The following is a 20,467-nucleotide window of genomic DNA, read 5'->3' on the forward strand; positions in this document are numbered from 1 at the left end:
AGAAACACTCTAGGTTAGCTCTCTCTCTCTCTTTCTTCCTCTTCTTTGTGGTCATGCATCGTTTCCTTCTTCCAACTCGTTCCTCCTCCTCCCCCTCCTCCCCCCTCTTCCTCTTTCTGTTGGCCTCAGTCACTGGTGTACCACCAGTGACTGAGGCCACCTGGGCCACCTCCACCTGGGCCTCCCTCCACCCTGGCCCCTGGCCCCCACACTCATGCACAGGGCAGGGCCAGACCTGTATGGGGGAGGGGGCCAGGGGGGGCCCTCAATGTCTGGCATCACGCCTCATAGAGCATGCTCAATGGGCCGGGAGAGACCTTTAGATAACCTCTGTGTGTGTGTGCGCGCACGTGTGTGTGTGAACATTAATAATTAACTATGAGGCAGTGGCTCCTCTAATGTTTTTTGAGTATGAGTATGAGTATGATGACAAGTAAACATAGCTTCACTAGTATTACCACCAAGGTTGTCTTGGTCAAATGTTCTTTATCGAAACATGAACATAGGACTTTGGACTCTATCAATTTACATCTTATTTGTTTTGGTTTTGTATACAGCATTAGATTTTTGTTCGTTGTTGAAGTGAAACCCAGGATGTTGTTTTTCATCAAGCCCATCCCAGATTGCGTTGCTTCTTCTCCTACGCGCCTCACGTCCTTAAGCAGCACAATACCACCACCCTCTGGCCAGCATGTGCAAGTACAGGTTGATATCCCTTATTGCCAAAGAGCAAAAATAACAATGGCCGGGTTTCCCAGATTCGTTAAGAAGCTCTTAAGCGCTAAGAGCTTCTTAGGAGCGTTCTAAGAGCGCTGTGAAAGAAGGACGTGTTTCCCAGAGTCGTTCTTAGCTTAAGAAGATCTTTCACTAAGAAGGAAATGCAAGATCAGCCTGACCCACTCTTAACAGTCTTCTTAGCGACCAAATGCTCACTGCAGCCGCGTCAGGGAAAATTATATCTGACACTCAAAGAAATACTAAAACCATGCGTGATGATAAATGTGCGCCCACAGCTGCAGAACAACAAAAATAATAGCATAAGAAGAAAAATAACGTTATAAAAAATAAATAATTGCCCATGTGTTCCTGTAGCACATAAATAAAATGAATCATCATTACTATCACTCATTACGTTTTCACACACATTCGGCATATGCATATGAGTTTACATTAGCTATAAAAAACATCAACAACCCCTGTGGTATTTCACAGATACCAGGGAAACTGACAGGTGTAATTGAACTTGGCTGGAACCTCATCAAGAGAGGCTCCACCTGCTAGTCTATATAAAGTCCACGCGTGTGAGACACCATGGCTGCAATACAGCATATTCTCGCTGCTAATCAACAGCGTCGCCGTGCGTGAAGCCAGACAGTTTATATAAATGCCTATGTGCGTCAGCACTTCTCCCCACTGAATGTGCTGTCGGACCGGGCTGTCCAGTCCAAGTACCGGCTTCCCCGTGTGGAGACCCAACGCCTCGTCACGCTAGTGTCACTAACGCCTCGTCACCTAGCTCTAGCCTAGTGTCACCACACATCCGGAGGGCAACCCGCTGCAGTTTTGCCCTCAGCCCGGAGGTGCAGCTCCGGCCAGGACACCGATCACCGGTGACACCGATCCTCCTGCACCATGCCCGGACACACATCAGAATGCCCACCATACGGGACGAGGTCCGCCAGGTCCACCGTGGATTTCATGCCATGGCTGGGATCCCCCGGGTGATTGGTGTCGTGGATGGCACACTGATCCCAATCCACAATCCCTCCCTGGTGGATCCGTGCTGGATTGGGAGGAAACATTACGCTGCCTTCAACATAGGGTGCCACCGCCCTACTCCCAACATTAAACCCACTACCATCACACAACCCATACCAACTATCATGTAGGCTATAGGGCTTGAAAGCTAGGAAATGACGCAAAATGATCCACAGAACACATGGTTGAAAATGAAAAGTAGTTTATTTAAAAAAAGAAGAGAAACAGGGTGTTGTGTGTGATTTATGCGCTGATAAAGTGGTGGGTGATCGATTTGCCTGGCATCGATTGACTTAGTTTCAGCACACGGCGGTGGGCAGCTCCCTCTAAGAGCTTCTTAAGAAGCTTCTTTGGCGGGATCTTAAGAAGGCAGTTAAGAACGCGTCTGGGAAACACCCCTATCTTAGCGCTCCTTCTTAGCCGAACCCTTCTTAAGAGCCTTCTTAAGTCCTTAAGAATGATCGAATCTGGGAAACCCGGCCCATATGAGTTCATTTAGCAGAAAAGCCCTACAGAGGGCAGGGGAGAGTCGAACCTACGACTTGTCGTGCTGCAAGCACATGCTCAACCACTAAGCTATACCCTTTAGAGTTCCCATCACCTAGGAAACTTGTCTTCTTTCACAGATGAATCAGAATCAAAGCTTAGAATTTCAAGGTTTACGGTGAAGCAGAGAAATAAAGAGCTTGTTTGATCCCTCGCTTCTCTCACTCGCTCATCATCCAGCACCCTCGCTTGATCTCTCACTCGCTCATCAACCAACAGGCGTTAACCTCGACACGGCTGCTGTTCCTGAACCCTAACCTTAACCCTGAGCAGCAGTTTAATACAGGAGACAAATTTTTACAACAGGATTCATGGCAGCCAGAACTGAAAGTTAAATGAGCGAGACCTGCTGGCTCTCTCTCTCTCTCTCTCTCTCTCTCTCTCTCTCTCTCTCTCTCTCTCTCTCTCTCTCTCTCTCTCTCTCTCTCTGGCATGTCAGACTGAATGAGGGGAGGAAACGAACGTTGTGAAGTTGCGCAGCAGAATCTCCTTCTCAGCTGTCGGCTTGCGTGCTACGTGCATGTTTTTCTGCCTCCTAAAGAGCCGTTCTCAGGCCGCCCCGACAGGTCAGCTGACCCGCCCCGACAGGTCAGCTGACCCACCCCGACAGGTCAGCTGACCCGCCCCGACAGGTCAGCTGACCCGCCCTGACAGGTCAGATGACCCACCCCGACAGCTTCATAGCGGAGCGGTGCGACCAAACATCAGTTGATCTGTTCTCTGCCACTCAGACGACATTTTCTAACATTCTCCCTCTTCTGTCTCGCTCTCCACCCACTTCTCTCTCTCCCCCCTCTCTCTCCCCCCTCTCTCTCTCCCCCCCCTCTCTCTCCCCCCTCTCTCTCCCCCCTCTCTCTCTCCCCCCTCTCTCTCTCCCCTCTCGCTCTCCACTCACTTCTCTCTCCCCCCTCTCTCTCTCCCCTCTCTCTCTCCCCCCTCTCTCTCTCCCCCCTCTCTCTCTCCCCCCTCTCTCTCCCCCCCTCTCTCTCCCCCCTCTCTCTCTCCCCTCTCTCTCTCCCCCCTCTCTCTCCCCCCTCTCTCTCCCCCCCCCCTCTCTCCCTTCTCGCTCTCCACCCACTTCTCTCTCTCCCCCTCTCTCTCTCCCCCTCTCTCTCCCCCCTCTCTCTCTCCCCCCTCTCTCTCCCCCCTCTCTCTCTCGCTCCAGACTTCCTACCTCCAGGGTGTTTGCTGCTGGCAGTGACATCACACCTCGCAGCGGCTCGGTCAGCGCCCCCGGCAACCGGCGTAGTCAAGGTGACAAAAGCAAGCCTGGCCTGCAGCCCAGCAGAGGTACCACACACACACTCACATACATACACACACACACACACAGTCCTGGGAGAGACCCTGTGTGTGTGTGATTGAGTGAGTGAATACACGCACGTTTATGTGTGGAGTTGGGCTGGACACATCTCTCTTGTTAGACGATGACGGAGCTCTGAAGGGACTGTGATGTGTGTGTGTGTGTGTGTATCAGAGATGGGAAGTAACAAAGTACAAATACTTTGTTACTCTACTTAAGTAGATTTTTCGGGTATAAGTACTTTACTTCACAGAACTTTTTACTTTCACTCCTTACATTTTTTACACAAATATCTGTACTTTCTACTTATTACATTTTCAAGTCCAGGCTCTTTACTTTACTTTTAAACTGTATTTGTTGGCATGATCGATATTATTTCTTGTCATTGCGTGCCTTTTTAAATTTCCGGGTATCACGCACAACAAACATAAGTTAGTGTACGAGAGTACCATGGAGCAAGGCTTGCATGGTCAAGTCAATTTTATTGATCCCACAAGGGGAAATTTGTTTGTAGACAGGTATTAAAACACATTCAATCCATCATAAAATACTACATAAACAGCATACCTGACACCACACAAGACAACACACAATACATTACAATACAGTACAAGGATAACTTAATATTGAAAACCCAGAATAAGTTCCGTCCATAAATACTTCATGCCATTCATTTATGCACATTTAGCCTCCCAATAGCAAAACAAAAGAGTCCCCAAATCGTTTTGTTCTGTGGGTGGGAGCTCTATACCTTCTTCCTGAAGGCAAGAGCTCAAACGCTCCCTTCAGGGGATGGTCAGTACAAGCCGATATGGAGTGGGTCTTCCTTACAACCTGCCTAACATAAAGCTCAGAGAGCTGGACTTGGTTTACCCCAATGACTTTACTGGCCACTCTGACAAGCCGATCAAGCCTGTTTTTATTAGCCAGATTCAGATTCCCAAACCATACCACCACACAAAATGTCAGCACTGACTCAATAAAAGTTCTATAAATCAGCGTCATCATTTTGGTGCACACCTTAAAAGAGTTAATTTTTCTCAAGAAATAGAGATGTTGCTGTACCTTTTCAAACTTACTCTGGCAACTGTGTACAGAATATAAAGAAGAAAGCTGATTCAGATTCTAGCCCCACACTTTCCCCTCTCCTCCCCCAACATCCCCACACTCCTCCTCCATACCCCGCTCCTCCCCCCTATCCCCACAACTAGTGTAACAGTAGGGCTGCAGTGTGGCAGCAGGGCTGCAGTGTGGCAGCAGGGCTGCAGTGTGGCAGCAGGGCTGCAGTGTGGCAGCAGGGCTGCAGTGTGGCAGCAGGGCTGCAGTGTGGCAGCAGGGCTGCAGTGTGGCAGCAGGGCTGCAGTGTAACAGCAGGGCTGCAGTGTGGCAGCAGGGCTGCAGTGTGACAGCAGGGCTGCAGTGTGACAGCAGGGCTGCAGTGTGACAGCAGGGCTGCAGTGTGGCAGCAGGGCTGCAGTGTGGCAGCAGGGCTGCAGTGTGGCAGCAGGGCTGCAGTGTGGCAGCAGGGCTGCAGTGTGACAGCAGGGCTGCAGTGTGACAGCAGGGCTGCAGTGTGACAGCAGGGCCACACTGCAATGCCACACTGCAATCCTCAGAAAGGAGGACACAAGGCGACATTGCAGTGTGTGTGTGACAGGAAGATAGATTGAGGAGTGTGCTTGCACCTATGTGTGTGTGTGTGTGTTTGTGTTAGAGAGTGTGTTTGTGTGTGTATATATTAGAGAGAGAGAGAGTGTATATGTGTTAAAGAGTGTGTGTGTGTGTGTGTGTGTGTGTATTAGACACAGAGAGAGAGTGTGTGTGTATGTGTGTGTAGTCCACAGGCTGTCTGAATGTCCTGTAGCAGGTCTGTTTGAGCTTATTCATGTGGAGGAACTTTAAAAAGTTTTACTCTGAACAAAGAGACAGGCCGAGACAGGCTGTCCCACTCACTTACCAGCATACAATTACTGAGGAGTGTTTGTGTGTGTGTGTCTGTGTGTGTGTCTGTGTGTGTGTGTGTGTTTTATCTGAAGCGTGGATGTGATGAGTCGGCAGTTTAAACGGAGACTCTGGTGCTGGGTGGAGTTTCAGGACTCTTATTGAGGAGTGTTAGAAAACATAGTTTGTATCTCTTACTTTTTATACTTCTTTATACTTGATACTTTTTAACATGTTCTACTTTATAACCCTAACATGTTCTGCTTTATAACCCTAACATGTTCTATTTTATAACCCTAACATGTTATACTTTATAACCCTAACATGTTATACTTTATAACCCTAACCCTTTATACTCCTGAGGTAAAGCTGTGTGTTTCCTGTCCTGATCTCTGTGTGTGTGTGTGTGTGTGTCTATATGCTGCTGTGTGTGTGTCTATATGTTGCTGTGTGTGTATTCAGGGCACAGCCAGGTCACCAGTATATGCAGCAAGACTGAGAGCTGCAGATTAGCATCTTGTGACCGGAGAGCTAAACAGTGTCAGCCGCCACCAACCCCTCTAACCTGGTTAGAGATGTTTACGTGTGGTCAGTCCTCAGGTTAGGGTTAGATGTGTGTGGTCCTCAGGTCCTCACGGTCTCTATGGTCGACCTGCGGTCACCACTGGCTTTCATCCGTATTTGCCCCCCCCCCTGCTCTGGTTGGTCGAGGGGTACCCCCCCTGCTCTGGTTGGTCGAGAGGTACCCCCCCTGCTCTGGTTGGTCAAGAGGTACCCCCCCTGCTCTGGTTGGTCGAGAGGTAAATGGTTACCAGGCGAGGGGAACCATGAGTCTTTTGAAGAAGCAGAAAATAATGTTGTAGAGTGCCCTCTGGTGGACAAACTATGCAACGGCAACACTAATAACATGGTTGAAGGGTGTTTTGTCCACTAAAAATAAATAAATATATTCATTTATCGTCCATTATAAATGACAATACCGATAGTTTGGAAAATGCCTAATATCGGCCAATAATATCGGCCGATAATATCGGCCTCTAGTCTCTACCTCCTCTCTCTACCTCCTCTCTCTGTCTTCCGCCTCTCTCTCTCTACCGCCTCTCTCTCTACCGCCTCTCTCTCTCTACCTCCTCTCTCTACCTCCTCTCTCTCTCTCTCTCTCTCTCTCTCTACCTCCTCTCTCTCTTTACCCTCTCTCTCTACCTCCTCTCTCTCTACCTCCCCCTCTCTCTCTCACACTCTCTCTCCCACCCCCTCTCTCTACCTCCTCCATAATTACAGCTGGTCTCTCTCTCATTCCGGTGCTCCAGTAGGAAGCTAGCTATTAGCAGCCTGACCCACTTTTCGCTCGCTAACTGCTAGCACGGATAATTGGGTCCTAATCACTTCCTAATGGATGCATTGTTTAAGGCTGCGCTCGCTAAATACTAAACAGGAGGAAACGAGAGGGCCCGCTACAAGGTTCCTCCCTCCAATTAGTGCATGAAAGGCTCTTTAAAAACGAAATAAATGTGTAGAAAGAGAAGGGGGGGTGGAGGGGTTGGAGGAGGGGTGTGTGTGAATGGTGCCGGGTATATGTATTCCAAGCAAACTTAACAAGTCCAAAATGTGTGAATGTGAAATCCGACTTGAGTGTTAAATCGGGGTTGATGTTTACAGTCACGTACCCAGCATTGTACCACAGTGAAGTGAGTGCGTATTTAAGAGATACCAGCGTTGAAACAGAAACGGAAAGTCTGTTGAAACTGCTGCCAGAGATGTTAACAGGCGTGTAAAGTTGGATTTCTCTGGAAGCAAGTCAGGGTTGTTGTGTTTGCAAGTGTACTTGTGTGTGTACCCGTGTGTATGTGCATAGGGATGTGGTCTAACAGAACATTATTATCTTCCCCCAAGGCACTCTCTCTCTCTCTCTCTCTCTCTCTCTCTCTCTCTCTCTCTCTCTCTCTCTCTCTCTCTCTCTCTCTCTCTCTCTCTCTCTCTCTCTCTCTCTCTCTCTCTCTGTCTCTGTCTCTCTGTCTCCCTCTCTCTTACTCTCTCTTTCTCCTTGCTCCCTCTCTCTCTTTCTCTCTCTGTCTGGCGGTTTGGCAGTTATAGTTTGAATATTCAAACACAGAATTGTAGTCAGTCACCAACCTCCTTCTTCTGAGTCAGATTTGGGTGTCGGAGTTCAGATCTCTCCTTCTCGGGTGTGTGGGTTTATCTTGACACCGGACTTGGTAAGTGAAGCGAGCGATATCAACAAAAGCATTTCTACCTTTTTATGATTGTGTTTCTGTGAGTCCTTCTCTCGTTCTGCAGCATGTAATCAGACTCTGCAGACCCGGGGCTGGATGATAAAACCTCTTTCTAAGTGAGGAGGATTAGACCAAGACCTGTCCATATAAGTCCAAACCTAACAAGTGTGCTGGTGACTGTGGATTTCTTGGCCTGTCTTGAAAGCGCGCCTCTCCTGTTTTTATAAACAGTTTCTGAAGGGTGACTTGTGTGTTAGTATGAAGGGCTTTATAAGTGTGTCTGAGGAAGTGGACTGTGGGGAGGTTTCTAAAGTGACAAGTTCTTCTCTCTTGTCTCAACACAAGCTGCCTGCAGCGCCGGCCCCTATATGGTGACTCGCTGTGTGGTCTGTGGGAATTCTCCTCTTTAACTGTTATCTTTGTTTCCTCCTCCATCTTCGTCTGCTGGTTCTGTCTGTTGCTTTCTTCTCTCCTCTCTTCTCCTCTCCTCCTTTCTTCTTTCCTATCATCTCCTCTCTTCTCTCCTGTCCTCCTCTCTTCTCCATCCCAGAATCCTCGGAGGGCGTGACCTCACAGCCATCGGTGATGACTGAGCATGCTCAGTCACCACCTGTGACTGGCATCATCTCCTGCTCTACCTCGGCCCTCCTCCCTCCATCCTCCTCCGCCATCCCCCAGCCCAACTCCAGCAGCAGCAAGCCCTGGAGGAGCAGGTCCATTAGCTCCAAGCCCTCCTCCTCTTCCTCCACCATGTTGTCCGTCCGGCAGGACAGCCCCCCAAAGCAGCCCCGCCCACGGACGCCCCTCCCAAGGCCGTTACCCAGAAGTCCATGCTGGAGAAACTCAAGCTGTTCAACAGCAAAGGGGGGTCCAAGTCCTCCAGTGGAGGGGGTCCCCAGCCAGCCGGCTCTGCCCCAGCCAGGCAGCCTGCAGCCGGAGCAGGGGGGAAGACTGAGGCGGGTTCCAACACCGAGGCCCTGGAGGAGGAGGGGAACGCACGGCCGGGGGCGACCGGTAACGGGACGGCTCACGGACCGCCTCCCGCTGCTGACATCGCTGCGACAACCAGCAGTCCGAAGATCGCCCTGAGGGGGATCGCCCAGCGCACCTTCAGCAGAGCCCTGACTGCCAAGAAGGGCTCTGCCAAAGCCCTGGACAAGGACAAGGAGAAAGGGAAGGACAAGGAGAAAGGGAAGGACAAGGAGAAAGGGAAGGAGACGGGTAAGCGCATCTCCATCCCCGACAGGACGGAACTCAGGGGGGAGGAGACTAAGGAGGAAACTGCCGTTGCCTCAGAAACGGAGACCTCTGGCGCCAAGAGGACCTCGAAAATCGCCAGCTTCATACCCAAGGGGGGCAAAGCAGCCAAAAAAGACACAATTTCTGCCCCCCTCCCAACGCACAGCGGAATACCAAAGCCGGGGGCCAAGGTCCCCTCTGGGGGTGGCCGGGAGGGCGGGGAGCGCCCCCGCAGCATGCGTCTGGGGGGTGGGGTGGGGCTGCTCCGAGGGCCCCCGGACCGGGACAGCAGACAGTCCAGCTCTACCTCTAGCCTGGCCTCCACGGAGGGCAGGGCCCCGCAGACCCACAGCGTCGCCCCGGTGGCTGCGGGAGGAACTACACAGAGCACAGCCAGCAATACAGTCAGCGTGCAGCTACCTCAGCCTCAACAGCAGTACAGCCACCCCAACACAGCCACCGTGGCACCCTTCATGTACAGGTGAGGACAAGGGAGGGCCGCGTATGGAATTACATAGTGTAGTATACACTCTAGGTACACTGTATGACTATGTTTAGCCTGTGTTCTGCTCCTCTCTCTCACCAACCGTCTCTGGAGGAGGGGATCCCTCTCTGAATTGCTCCTCCCAAGGTTTCTTCCATTTTTTTTCTCCTGTTGAGAGTTTTTTGGGAGTTTTTCCTTGTCTTCCTTGAGGGTTTAGGTTGGTTGAGGGGCAGTTCTATGGGCATATGTGAAGCCCTCTGTGACATGCTTGCGTGTAAAAAGGGCTATACAAATACATTTGATTTGATTTGATTTGACTACCTCTAAGTACACTCTAGGTACACTACCTTTAGGGACACTACCTCTAAGTACACTCTAGGTACACTACCTCTAAGTACACTACCTCTAAGTACACTACCTCTAAGTACACTACCTCTAAGTACACTACCTCTAAGTACACTTTAGGTACACTACCTCTAAGTACACTACCTCTAGGTACACTACCTCTAAGTACACTACCTCTAAGTAGACTTTAGGTACACTACCTCTAAGTACACTACCTCTAAGTACACTACCTCTAAGTACTCTTTAGGTACACTACCTCTAAGTACACTACCTCTAAGTACTCTTTAGGTACACTACCTCTAAGTACACTACCTCTAAGTACACTTTAGGTACACTACCTCTAGAGACACTACCTCTCTGGCTCCACCCTCCTCCAAATTATATATATTATATTATTATTATATATAACTTATAAACTTCCTCTCCTCCACCTCTCGGATGGTATTACCTCCAGGATCATACCACTTCTGTCTGTTTCTGGTCAGAAATGAGGGGAGACTAGTGTCTCTAAACACGGGCTGGGTCACAGGTCCTGACTGGCAGGTTGCAGAGTGACGGGTTGTTGAGTTTAGAATCAAAACATCTCTTTGTCCGTCTGTAAGCGCCGCTAGAACAATCCGTCTGTCCAGAATATGACCTCTGACCTCTGACCACCTTGTGTCATTCTAGGTCATCCACAGATGTGGAGGGTACCATGACAACCGAGGGGGGCTGCGAAGGGAGGGAGGAAGAGACTGCGCCCTTCTGCAAGACATCCATGGAGGACCTCTCAGGTAGGACATGTGCTGCTCAGGTCAGGTAGGACATGTGCTGCTCAGGTCAGGTAGGACATGTGCTGCTCAGGTCAGGTAGGACATGTGCTGCTCAGGTCAGGTAGGACATGTGCTGCTCAGGTCAGGTAGGACATGTGCTGCTCAGGTCAGGTAGGACATGTGCTGCTCAGGTCAGGTAGGACATGTGCTGCTCAGGTCAGGTAGGACATGTGCTGCTCAGGTCAGGTAGGACATGTGCTGCTCAGGTCAGGTAGGACATGTGCTGCTCAGGTCAGGTAGGACATGTGCTGCTCAGGTCAGGTAGGACATGTGCTGCTCAGGTCAGGTAGGACATGTGCTGCTCAGGTCAGGTAGGACATGTGCTGCTCAGGTCAGGTAGGACATGTGCTGCTCAGGTCAGGTAGGACATGTGCTGCTCAGGTCAGGTAGGACATGTGCTGCTCAGGTCAGGTAGGACATGTGCTGCTCAGGTCAGGTAGGACATGTGCTGCTCAGGTCAGGTAGGACATGTGCTGCTCAGGTCAGGTAGGACATGTGCTGCTCAGGTCTGGTAGGACATGTGCTGCTCAGGTCAGGTAGGACATGTGCTGCTCAGGTCAGGTAGGACATGTGCTGCTCAGGTCAGGTAGGACATGTGCTGCTCAGGTCAGGTAGGACATGTGCTGCTCAGGTCAGGTAGGACATGTGCTGCTCAGGTCAGGTAGGACATGTGCTGCTCAGGTCAGGTAGGACATGTGCTGCTCAGGTCTGGTAGGACATGTGCTGCTCAGGTCAGGTAGGACATGTGCTGCTCAGGTCAGGTAGGACATGTGCTGCTCAGGTCAGGTAGGACATGTGCTGCTCAGGTCTGGTAGGACATGTGCTGCTCAGGTCTGGTAGGACATGTGCTGCTCAGGTCTGGTAGGACATGTGCTGCTCAGGTCAGGTAGGACATGTGCTGCTCAGGTCTGGTAGGACATGTGCTGCTCAGGTCTGGTAGGACATGTGCTGCTCAGGTCTGGTAGGACATGTGCTGCTCAGGTCTGGTAGGACATGTGCTGCTCAGGTCTGGTAGGACATGTGCTGCTCAGGTCTGGTAGGACATGTGCTGCTCAGGTCAGGTAGGACATGTGCTGCTCAGGTCTGGTAGGACATGTGCTGCTCAGGTCAGGTAGGACATGTGCTGCTCAGGTCAGGTAGGACATGTGCTGCTCAGGTCAGGTAGGACATGTGCTGCTCAGGTCTGGTAGGACATGTGCTGCTCAGGTCAGGTAGGACATGTGCTGCTCAGGTCTGGTAGGACATGTGCTGCTCAGGTCAGGTAGGACATGTGCTGCTCAGGTCAGGTAGGACATGTGCTGCTCAGGTCAGGTAGGACATGTGCTGCTCAGGTCAGGTAGGACATGTGCTGCTCAGGTCAGGTAGGACATGTGCTGCTCAGGTCAGGTAGGACATGTGCTGCTCAGGTCAGGTAGGACATGTGCTGCTCAGGTCTGGTAGGACATGTGCTGCTCAGGTCTGGTAGGACATGTGCTGCTCAGGTCAGGTAGGACATGTGCTGCTCAGGTCTGGTAGGACATGTGCTGCTCAGGTCAGGTAGGACATGTGCTGCTCAGGTCAGGTAGGACATGTGCTGCTCAGGTCAGGTAGGACATGTGCTGCTCAGGTCAGGTAGGACATGTGCTGCTCAGGTCAGGTAGGACATGTGCTGCTCAGGTCAGGTAGGACATGTGCTGCTCAGGTCAGGTAGGACATGTGCTGCTCAGGTCAGGTAGGACATGTGCTGCTCAGGTCAGGTAGGACATGTGCTGCTCAGGTCAGGTAGGACATGTGCTGCTCAGGTCAGGTAGGACATGTGCTGCTCAGGTCAGGTAGGACATGTGCTGCTCAGGTCAGGTAGGACATGTGCTGCTCAGGTCAGGTAGGACATGTGCTGCTCAGGTCTGGTAGGACATGTGCTGCTCAGGTCTGGTAGGACATGTGCTGCTCAGGTCTGGAAACGGGAGATTGATTGATGTTTGTTTGTCATATCTGGTGACCCGAGTCTTTGTCTCCCTCCTGGCAGGTGAAGACCCGGAGACTCGGAGGTTGAGGACGGTGAAGAACATTGCAGACCTCAGACAGAACCTGGAGGAGACCATGTCTAGCCTTCGGGGAACCCAGGTCACACACAGGTCTGTACCACCTCTAACCCTAACCACTAACCCTGACCAAACAGGTCTGATTACTAACCCTGGCCCTCAGGTCTGATCCAGAGAACATTCACATGATTTCTGTAGGTATTCTCTCTTCCTTAAAGAATGAAGCCATCCTGTGTATGCACACGAACTCAGCCTGAAGTAGATCACAGCTTTCACTGTCTCAACTTCTGCAGTACAGGGAGACATCTAGTGGTTGTTTGACCGGATCACCGCAGTCTGGACAGTTAGTGTGTTTACTTCTGAACACAGCCTCTCTCTCCAGCTGCTGGGGGAGGGAGTGAGGGCTGCTGGGGGAGGGAGTGAGGGCCGCTGGGGGAGGGAGTGAGGGCCGCTGGGGGAGGGAGTGAGGGCTGCTGGGGGAGGGAGTGAGGGCAGCTGGGGGAGGGAGTGAGGGCAGCTGGGGGAGGGAGTGAGGGCCGCTGGGGGAGGGAGTGAGGGCCGCTGGGGGAGGGAGTGAGGGCCGCTGGGGGAGGGAGTGAGGGCCGCTGGGGGAGGGAGTGAGGGCCGCTGGGGGAGGGAGTGAGGGCCGCTGGGGGAGGGAGGGCCGCTGGGGGAGGGAGTGAGGGCCGCTGGGGGAGGGAGTGAGGGCTGCTGGGGGAGGGAGTGAGGGCCGCTGGGGGAGGGAGTGAGGGCAGCTGGGGGAGGGAGTGAGGGCCGCTGGGGGAGGGAGTGAGGGCCGCTGGGGGAGGGAGTGAGGGCCGCTGGGGGAGGGAGTGAGGGCCGCTGGGGGAGGGAGTGAGGGCCGCTGGGGGAGGGAGTGAGGGCCGCTGGGGGAGGGAGTGAGGGCCGCTGGGGGAGAGAGTGAGGGCCGCTGGGGGAGGGAGTGAGGGCCGCTGGGGGAGGGAGTGAGGGCAGCTGGGGGAGGGAGTGAGGGCCGCTGGGGGAGGGAGTGAGGGCCGCTGGCGGAGGGAGTGAGGGCAGCTGGGGGAGGGAGTGAGGGCCGCTGGGGGAGGGAGTGAGGGCCGCTGGGGGAGGGAGTGAGGGCCGCTGGGGGAGGGAGTGAGGGCTGCTGGGGGAGGGAGTGAGGGCCGCTGGGGGAGGGAGTGAGGGCCGCTGGGGGAGGGAGGGCCGCTGGGGGAGGGAGTGAGGGCAGCTGGGGGAGGGAGGGCCGCTGGGGGAGGGAGTGAGGGCAGCTGGGGGAGGGAGTGAGGGCCGCTGGGGGAGGGAGTGAGGGCCGCTGGGGGAGGGAGTGAGGGCCGCTGGGGGAGGGAGTGAGGGCCGCTGGGGGAGGGAGTGAGGGCCGCTGGGGGAGGGAGTGAGGGCCGCTGGGGGAGGGAGTGAGGGCCGCTGGGGGAGGGAGTGAGGGCCGCTGGGGGAGGGAGTGAGGGCCGCTGGGGGAGGGAGTGAGGGCCGCTGGGGGAGAGAGTGAGGGCCGCTGGGGGACAGAGCCGGGACAGACAGAAGGCCGACCTTCGTGGTTTGAGATGGACAGTGATGTCAGCAGGATGGTCTTCCTTTTTCTCCAGAATCACCAGACTGTAGCTTCCCTCTCTTTCTCCTCTCCTCACCCCTCTATCCTCCCACACTGTGTGTTTGATCAGGGTTCTGGTCTGTCTGAGTGGATCTGAGGGCTATTTCACTGCTGTTTTTGTTAAAGATTGAAAGACAAAACAAAAGAAGCTATGTAAACCCTAACCCTCTCCTCCTGTTCCTCTCCACCTCATCCATTCCATCTCCGTCCTCCCCTCCCCCCCTCCCAAACGCAGCACCTTAGAGACCACCTTCGACGGAACTGTTACCACGGAGATCAACTCCGGCGTTGGGCGGAGCATCCTCAGCCTCACTTCCACCCGCCCCTCCCTGTCGTCGTGGCGACTCGGCCAGTCCAGCCCCCGGCTCCAGGCGGGCGACGCCCCCTCCCTGGGTAACGGGTACGGCGGGCGCGTTGCGGGGGGCCCGGGGGGCCGCTACCTGTACCCTGGGCCCCTGCGCAGGCAGCTGGGGGGGCGGGGGGCAGCCCCCGGGGGGCTGGAGCGGGGGGGCGACGAGGGAGACCTGGACGGGCTGGTCGCCATGGACGCCACAGGGTACATGAGCGACGGGGATGTGCTGAGCAAGAACGCGGCGCGGGCTGATGATGTCACCAGCGGGTGAGTAGAAGAAGGGGGGAGGAGCTTGTGTTTGTCTGGGATGCTGTTGCACCGTGTCTGGTACCTGAGACGTTGTTTTGGAAACACAGACGCTTCCTGGTCTCTGACCTCAGAATGTGCTGGACTGTTGAGGTGATCTGCATCTCGACGTCTCTCTGGCTACAAGAGCTGCAGCTGTTTAGCCACCAGAGGGCGGCAGAGTGTCTTCACTTTAGGAGAGCAGAACTAAAGCAACCTGGAGAGGACAAGCTCAATAATAATAATAATTACTGCTTATCCAAAGTGACGTATTGGGGGGAAATTCAACCTTTGATCCACCCATGAAATGTTCCACCTCTGAGCTACAGCCACTCCACACCCAGTCGCTGGCTCTGAGGAGATAAACTGAACATGTTAGCTGTTTGCTACCTGATCTGTTATAACAGGCCTTATGCATGTGTGTTATAACAGGCCTTATGCATGTGCGTTATAACAGGCCTTATGCATGTGCGTTATAACAGGCCTTATGCATGTGCGTTATAACAGGCCTTATGCATGTGTGTTATAACAGGCCTTATGACACCTCGCTGTGTCACTCGGCAATCAAACCCCTGCTTCGGTCGATGTTATTAATACACATACAAACCTTAAATCCTAACCCACTCACACGTACACCTGGCCAGGTGATCCTAACCCACTCACACATACACCTGGCCAGGTGAGTGATATGGAGCTGGTATCAAGAAAAGGATCTTCTGTGTCTATACTGCCAGCCCCTCTCAGCCCTGTGTGTGTCTATACTCACCCCCAGCCCCTCTCAGCCCTGTGTGTGTCTATACTCACCCCCAGCCCCTCTCAGCCCTGTGTGTGTCTATACTCACCCCCAGCCCCTCTCAGCCCTGTGTGTGTCTATACTCACCCCCAGCCCCTCTCAGCCCTGTGTGTGTCTATACTCACCCCCAGCCCCTCTCAGCCCTGTGTGTGTCTATACTCACCCCCAGCCCCTCTCAGCCCTGTGTGTGTGTGTGTGTGTGTTCGTGCCTTTAAGACAGGGTGATTGATAGAGGGAGAATTTAGTCGTTATTCAAATGGTTGTCGTGGAAACACATTGACTAGATTGCATTTGGAGCCTCAGGGTTTGGAGCCCAGGGAAGTGTGTGTGTGTGTGTGTTTGTTTCTGTGTGTGTGTGTCTGTGTGTGCATGGACACAGTGTGATTACTCTGTACATTAGACACAACTCAAGATATCTCCTCCCTCCTCTCCTCTCTTCCCTCTGTCCTCTCCTCTCCCCTCTCTATTCTCCTTTCTCTCTCCTCCCTCCTCTCCTCTTTCCTCTCCTCTCCTCTCACTCCTTTCCATTTCACTCCGCTGGCCCCTAGAGATGCCCCCCCCCCACCTCTCGCTCACAGGCTGGGGGATGGTGTTCTCTTCCTTCCCTGTCTCCTTCCTCCTCCCCCTCTCTTCCTCCTCCCCCTCTCTTCCTCCTCCCCCTCTCCTCCTCCTCCCCCTCTCTTCCTCCTCTCAGACAAGCTAGCACGCATCAACACACACACACTCAGACACACTTACTGAGTTTCACCTCATTTATACAACACTCACCTCAACACAATGTAGACAGACACTGTTGATGCATGTAGAATCACTACACAGCTGGGATCTAGTCTCTCCTGTGTCTCTCCTGGATCAGGAGAGTGTCTCTTCTGTTTGGGATAAACAGATCCTGTTCAGATGTTCAAGGCGGAAAGGTATGTCCAGCAGTTTGAACTGACGCTAGGAAGTAGAGGAACCTGAATGTTGTTTGTAAAAGTCTTGTGTGTCTGATGCAGGCTGGAGGTGTGGATCAGCTCTACTGCTCTCACCTCGTCTGTCAACACATGGAGCTGCTTGTTTTCTGTTGCTAGCTAAGACTTTCTTTAAGACTTTCGTCTGGCCTGGACAGTAGCTGCTGTACAGTAGCCCTAGTGTACGCCTGTCACTAGAGAACACACACACCGTAGTGTACGCCTGTTGTGTGACACACACAACCCTGAGCTGGTTCAGTTGGACTGAAGATTTACACAAAGCAGCTCTGTCTGTGGGTCTCTGCAGCACTCCCAGTGTGTGTGTGTGTGTGTGTGTGTGTGTGTGTGTGTGTGTGTGCAGAGATGACAGGGTATCTGTACTGTCAGGGGAGTTACTCTGCTTATGTTTCTGTCCGTTTAGCAGCCAGGAGGAAACACCCAGCCCTTCTCGGTTGCCCACAGACATAGACCCAATGCACCCAAACTTGCCGGGATCTCATTACACGGACAAATATTTGAATGAGTTAGGCATCTCTGAAATGAGCAAAAGGTTTTTCTACATTTAAACTCTCTTAAAAAGCTAAATATTTGAGGAATAGGTCAGTGTTGTTTTAGGCTGATAGGGTGTATTTGTTTAACTGTAAGGGGCCGCCTCACTAGAACAGCCTCCTTAGTCCGGTCTCCCTGCCCTGCCTGTCTGTCTGTCTCCCTGCCCTGCCCTGCCTGCCTGCCTGCCTGCCTGCCTGTCTGTCTGTTTGTCTGTCTGCCCTGTCTGCCTGTCTGCCTGCCTGCCTGTCTGCCCTGTCTGTCTGTCTGCCTTCCCTGCCAGGGTCTCTCTCCTGCTCCTGAACCTCTTCACTGTTCCTGGAGATGTTAGCTTCTTTTACAAACTTAGTCCTCTGACTCTCTTCTGACAGTTGTACCTCCATGAAGTGCTAGATAGGAGTGTGTGACCTCTGACCCTGTGTGTGTGTGTGTGTGTGTGTGTAGATACCTGACGGACGGAGGGCTGAGTGTGTACGCTCGCCGGCTGAACCGCCTGCCCGACAGCCTGACGGCCGTGAGGGAAACCCTGCAGCACCAGCAGGGACAGGGAGATGCAGACAGGTAGGACTCACTGCTCACACCACACCACACCACACCACACACACATCCCCGATCCCCCTACCCTAGCATGACCTGCAGTTGTTGATTAGCTTGTAGAAACAGAAAGAAAGAAAGAAAGAAAGAAAGAGGGAGAGAGAGAGAGACAGGGAGAAGGAGAGAGGGGGAGAGAGAGAGAAAGACAGGGAGATGGAGAGAGGGGGAGAGAGAGAGAAAGACAGGGAGACGGAGAGAGGGGGAGAGAGAAAGAAAGCCAGGGAGACGGAGAGAGGGGGAGAGAGAAAGAAAGCCAGGGAGACGGAGAGAGGGGGAGAGAGAGAGACAGGGAGACGGAGAGAGGGGGAGAGAGAGAGAAAGACAGGGAGACGGAGAGAGAGAGAAAGACAGGGAGACGGAGAGAGGGGGAGAGAGAGAGACAGGGAGATGGAGAGAGGGGGAGAGAGAGAGAAAGACAGGGAGACGGAGAGAGAGAGAAAGACAGGGAGAGAAGGAGGCAGAGACAGAGACGTTAAAAACATGAACATAACAGTCTAGTCAAGACTGCTGCAGGGTAGTGGGGCTGGGACAGAGTATATGTGAGTACTAGTGACTAGTACAGAGTATGTGTCTGTACAGTACTAGTGACTAGTACAGAGTATGTGTGAGTACTAGTGAATAGTACAGAGTATATGTGAGTACTAGTGAATAGTACAGAGTATATGTGAGTACTAGTGACTAGTACAGAGTATATGTAAGTACTACTGAATAGTACAGAGTATATGTGAGTACTAGTGACTAGTACAGAGTATACAGGGTTTTTCCTGGGTCAAAATGGGTCTTCGGTGCTCAAAAAAAAAAAATATATATGTATATATATATTCTTTTTTTTTCTTCTTTTTTCTAATCAATGTATTTATTCCCAGGTATCCCCCCGCCGAAACTAAACCTATATTTCGGAACAGGTTAATGTAATAGTGTAATAGCTAATGTAATATTGCACATATTTTCGTCCTATTTCCCCTAAAGCAATCAAATTAGGCTGCTTAAAGACACCTTACACTCATAAAGTATGTTCTAATTGGCATAAATGCTGCCAATTAATAATTGACACAACAACTTATTGTAAATGGTCAGTAGCCTGGTCTATCGATTAAGGTAGGCCACTCTGAAGCAAGTACACTGCCTGCTTCATTTGATCTTGATAGGCTAAGCATTCTGTAGCAAATAAGAACAATAAACCCACTTTTTATTAATTAAAACTACTTCAGCATAATAATGCACCTAAAATACAAACCTGAGCAAGGGCAGCAACCGCTATCGAATCAACAGACAACTTAGCTAGCAGGGGAAGAATACAAACAACGAAAATCACCAGTTAACTTGATTTAAATTTGCAAGAACTATAGACTAATACAATAACAGGCTTAAATGAACTGACAACATAAGTTATACGACTTACAGTTCTCAAGGACGCACACACGCAATCTCAACTGCGGTGTGAAGCGCATGTCCGTGCAATTCTCCGACATGCACTCTAACAATCACTGCTGATAGACGGCCTAAAATTTTGTACAGCCTGATTTCTGATACCGTGGCGGCAGAAATGTAGCCATAGAGGAAACACTGCACTATTTATTATCATTCCAGGTTAAGAATACCAATGGAGGCTGCGTTGGAAATCGTAAATCAAACTTTTGTCAGCATTTTGAGTGGAAATTTAATTTGCATTTGTACAGGTGTATTTGTGCACGTCGGGCTGGCCCTCGCAGCGGAACGTCAGTTTACTGGCCGCTCTGTCCATTCGCGCACCTCACAGTTGCGTATTGATCAGACAAGAAGACACGCTTATCAACTCGATTACTATTGATCAAAACAGAACGAGGGTTCGGCTGTAGCCTACTTGAAACATACTATTGAGAACATATTCGCTGACATGCATTGCACGCGTGATGAACACAGCTTTTTTTCTTTTCTTCATCGCAGACTTTTTTTTGCCTTTGGTGCTCGGGATTTGTCATTGGCGCTTGGGAAAACGGCTTTGGCGCGCGCCAAAATGTTCTCTATGCAGGAAAAACCCTGGTATATGTGAGTACTAGTGACTAGTACAGAGTATATGTGAGTACTAGTGACTAGTACAGAGTATATGTGAGTACTAGTGACTAGTACAGAGTATATGTGAGTACTAGTGACTAGTACAGAGTATATGTGAGTACTAGTGACTAGTACAGAGTATATGTGAGTACTAGTGACTAGTACAGAGTATATGTGAGTACTAGTGACTAGTACAGAGTATATGTGAGTACTAGTGACTAGTACAGAGTATATGTGAGTACTAGTGACTAGTACAGAGTATATGTGAGTACTAGTGACTAGTACAGAGTATATGTGAGTACTAGTGACTAGTACAGAGTATATGTGAGTACTAGTGACTAGTACAGAGTATATGTGAGTACTAGTGACTAGTACAGAGTATATGTGAGTACTAGTGACTAGTACAGAGTATATGTGAGTACTAGTGACTAGTACAGAGTATATGTGAGTACTAGTGACTAGTACAGAGTATATGTGAGTACTAGTGACTAGTACAGAGTATATGTGAGTACTAGTGACTAGTACAGAGTATATGTGAGTACTAGTGACTAGTACAGAGTATATGTGAGTACTAGTGACTAGTACAGAGTATATGTGAGTACTAGTGACTAGTACAGAGTATATGTGAGTACTAGTGAC

General features: G+C 51.5%; 2 protein-coding genes across 2 annotated transcripts in view; one reads left to right on the forward strand and one right to left on the reverse strand.

Annotated features, from left to right (window-relative positions):
• The window catches only part of dis3l (DIS3 like exosome 3'-5' exoribonuclease), a 208,260-nt gene that overhangs the window by 124,044 nt on the left and 63,749 nt on the right, over positions 1-20,467 (reverse strand). The window lies entirely within an intron of this gene.
• nav2a (neuron navigator 2a) overlaps positions 1-20,467 on the forward strand; it is a 132,118-nt gene that overhangs the window by 77,398 nt on the left and 34,253 nt on the right. Inside the window, 8 exon segments of the mRNA XM_062471740.1 lie at positions 2,846-2,870; positions 3,470-3,594; positions 8,333-8,557; positions 8,560-9,502; positions 10,520-10,623; positions 12,668-12,776; positions 14,510-14,893; positions 17,645-17,763. Of these exon segments, the coding sequence (XP_062327724.1) occupies positions 2,846-2,870; positions 3,470-3,594; positions 8,333-8,557; positions 8,560-9,502; positions 10,520-10,623; positions 12,668-12,776; positions 14,510-14,893; positions 17,645-17,763 (2,034 nt within the window).

Source organism: Osmerus eperlanus, chromosome 10 (genome assembly GCF_963692335.1).
Source record: "Osmerus eperlanus chromosome 10, fOsmEpe2.1, whole genome shotgun sequence".
Lineage (NCBI taxonomy): Eukaryota > Metazoa > Chordata > Actinopteri > Osmeriformes > Osmeridae > Osmerus > Osmerus eperlanus.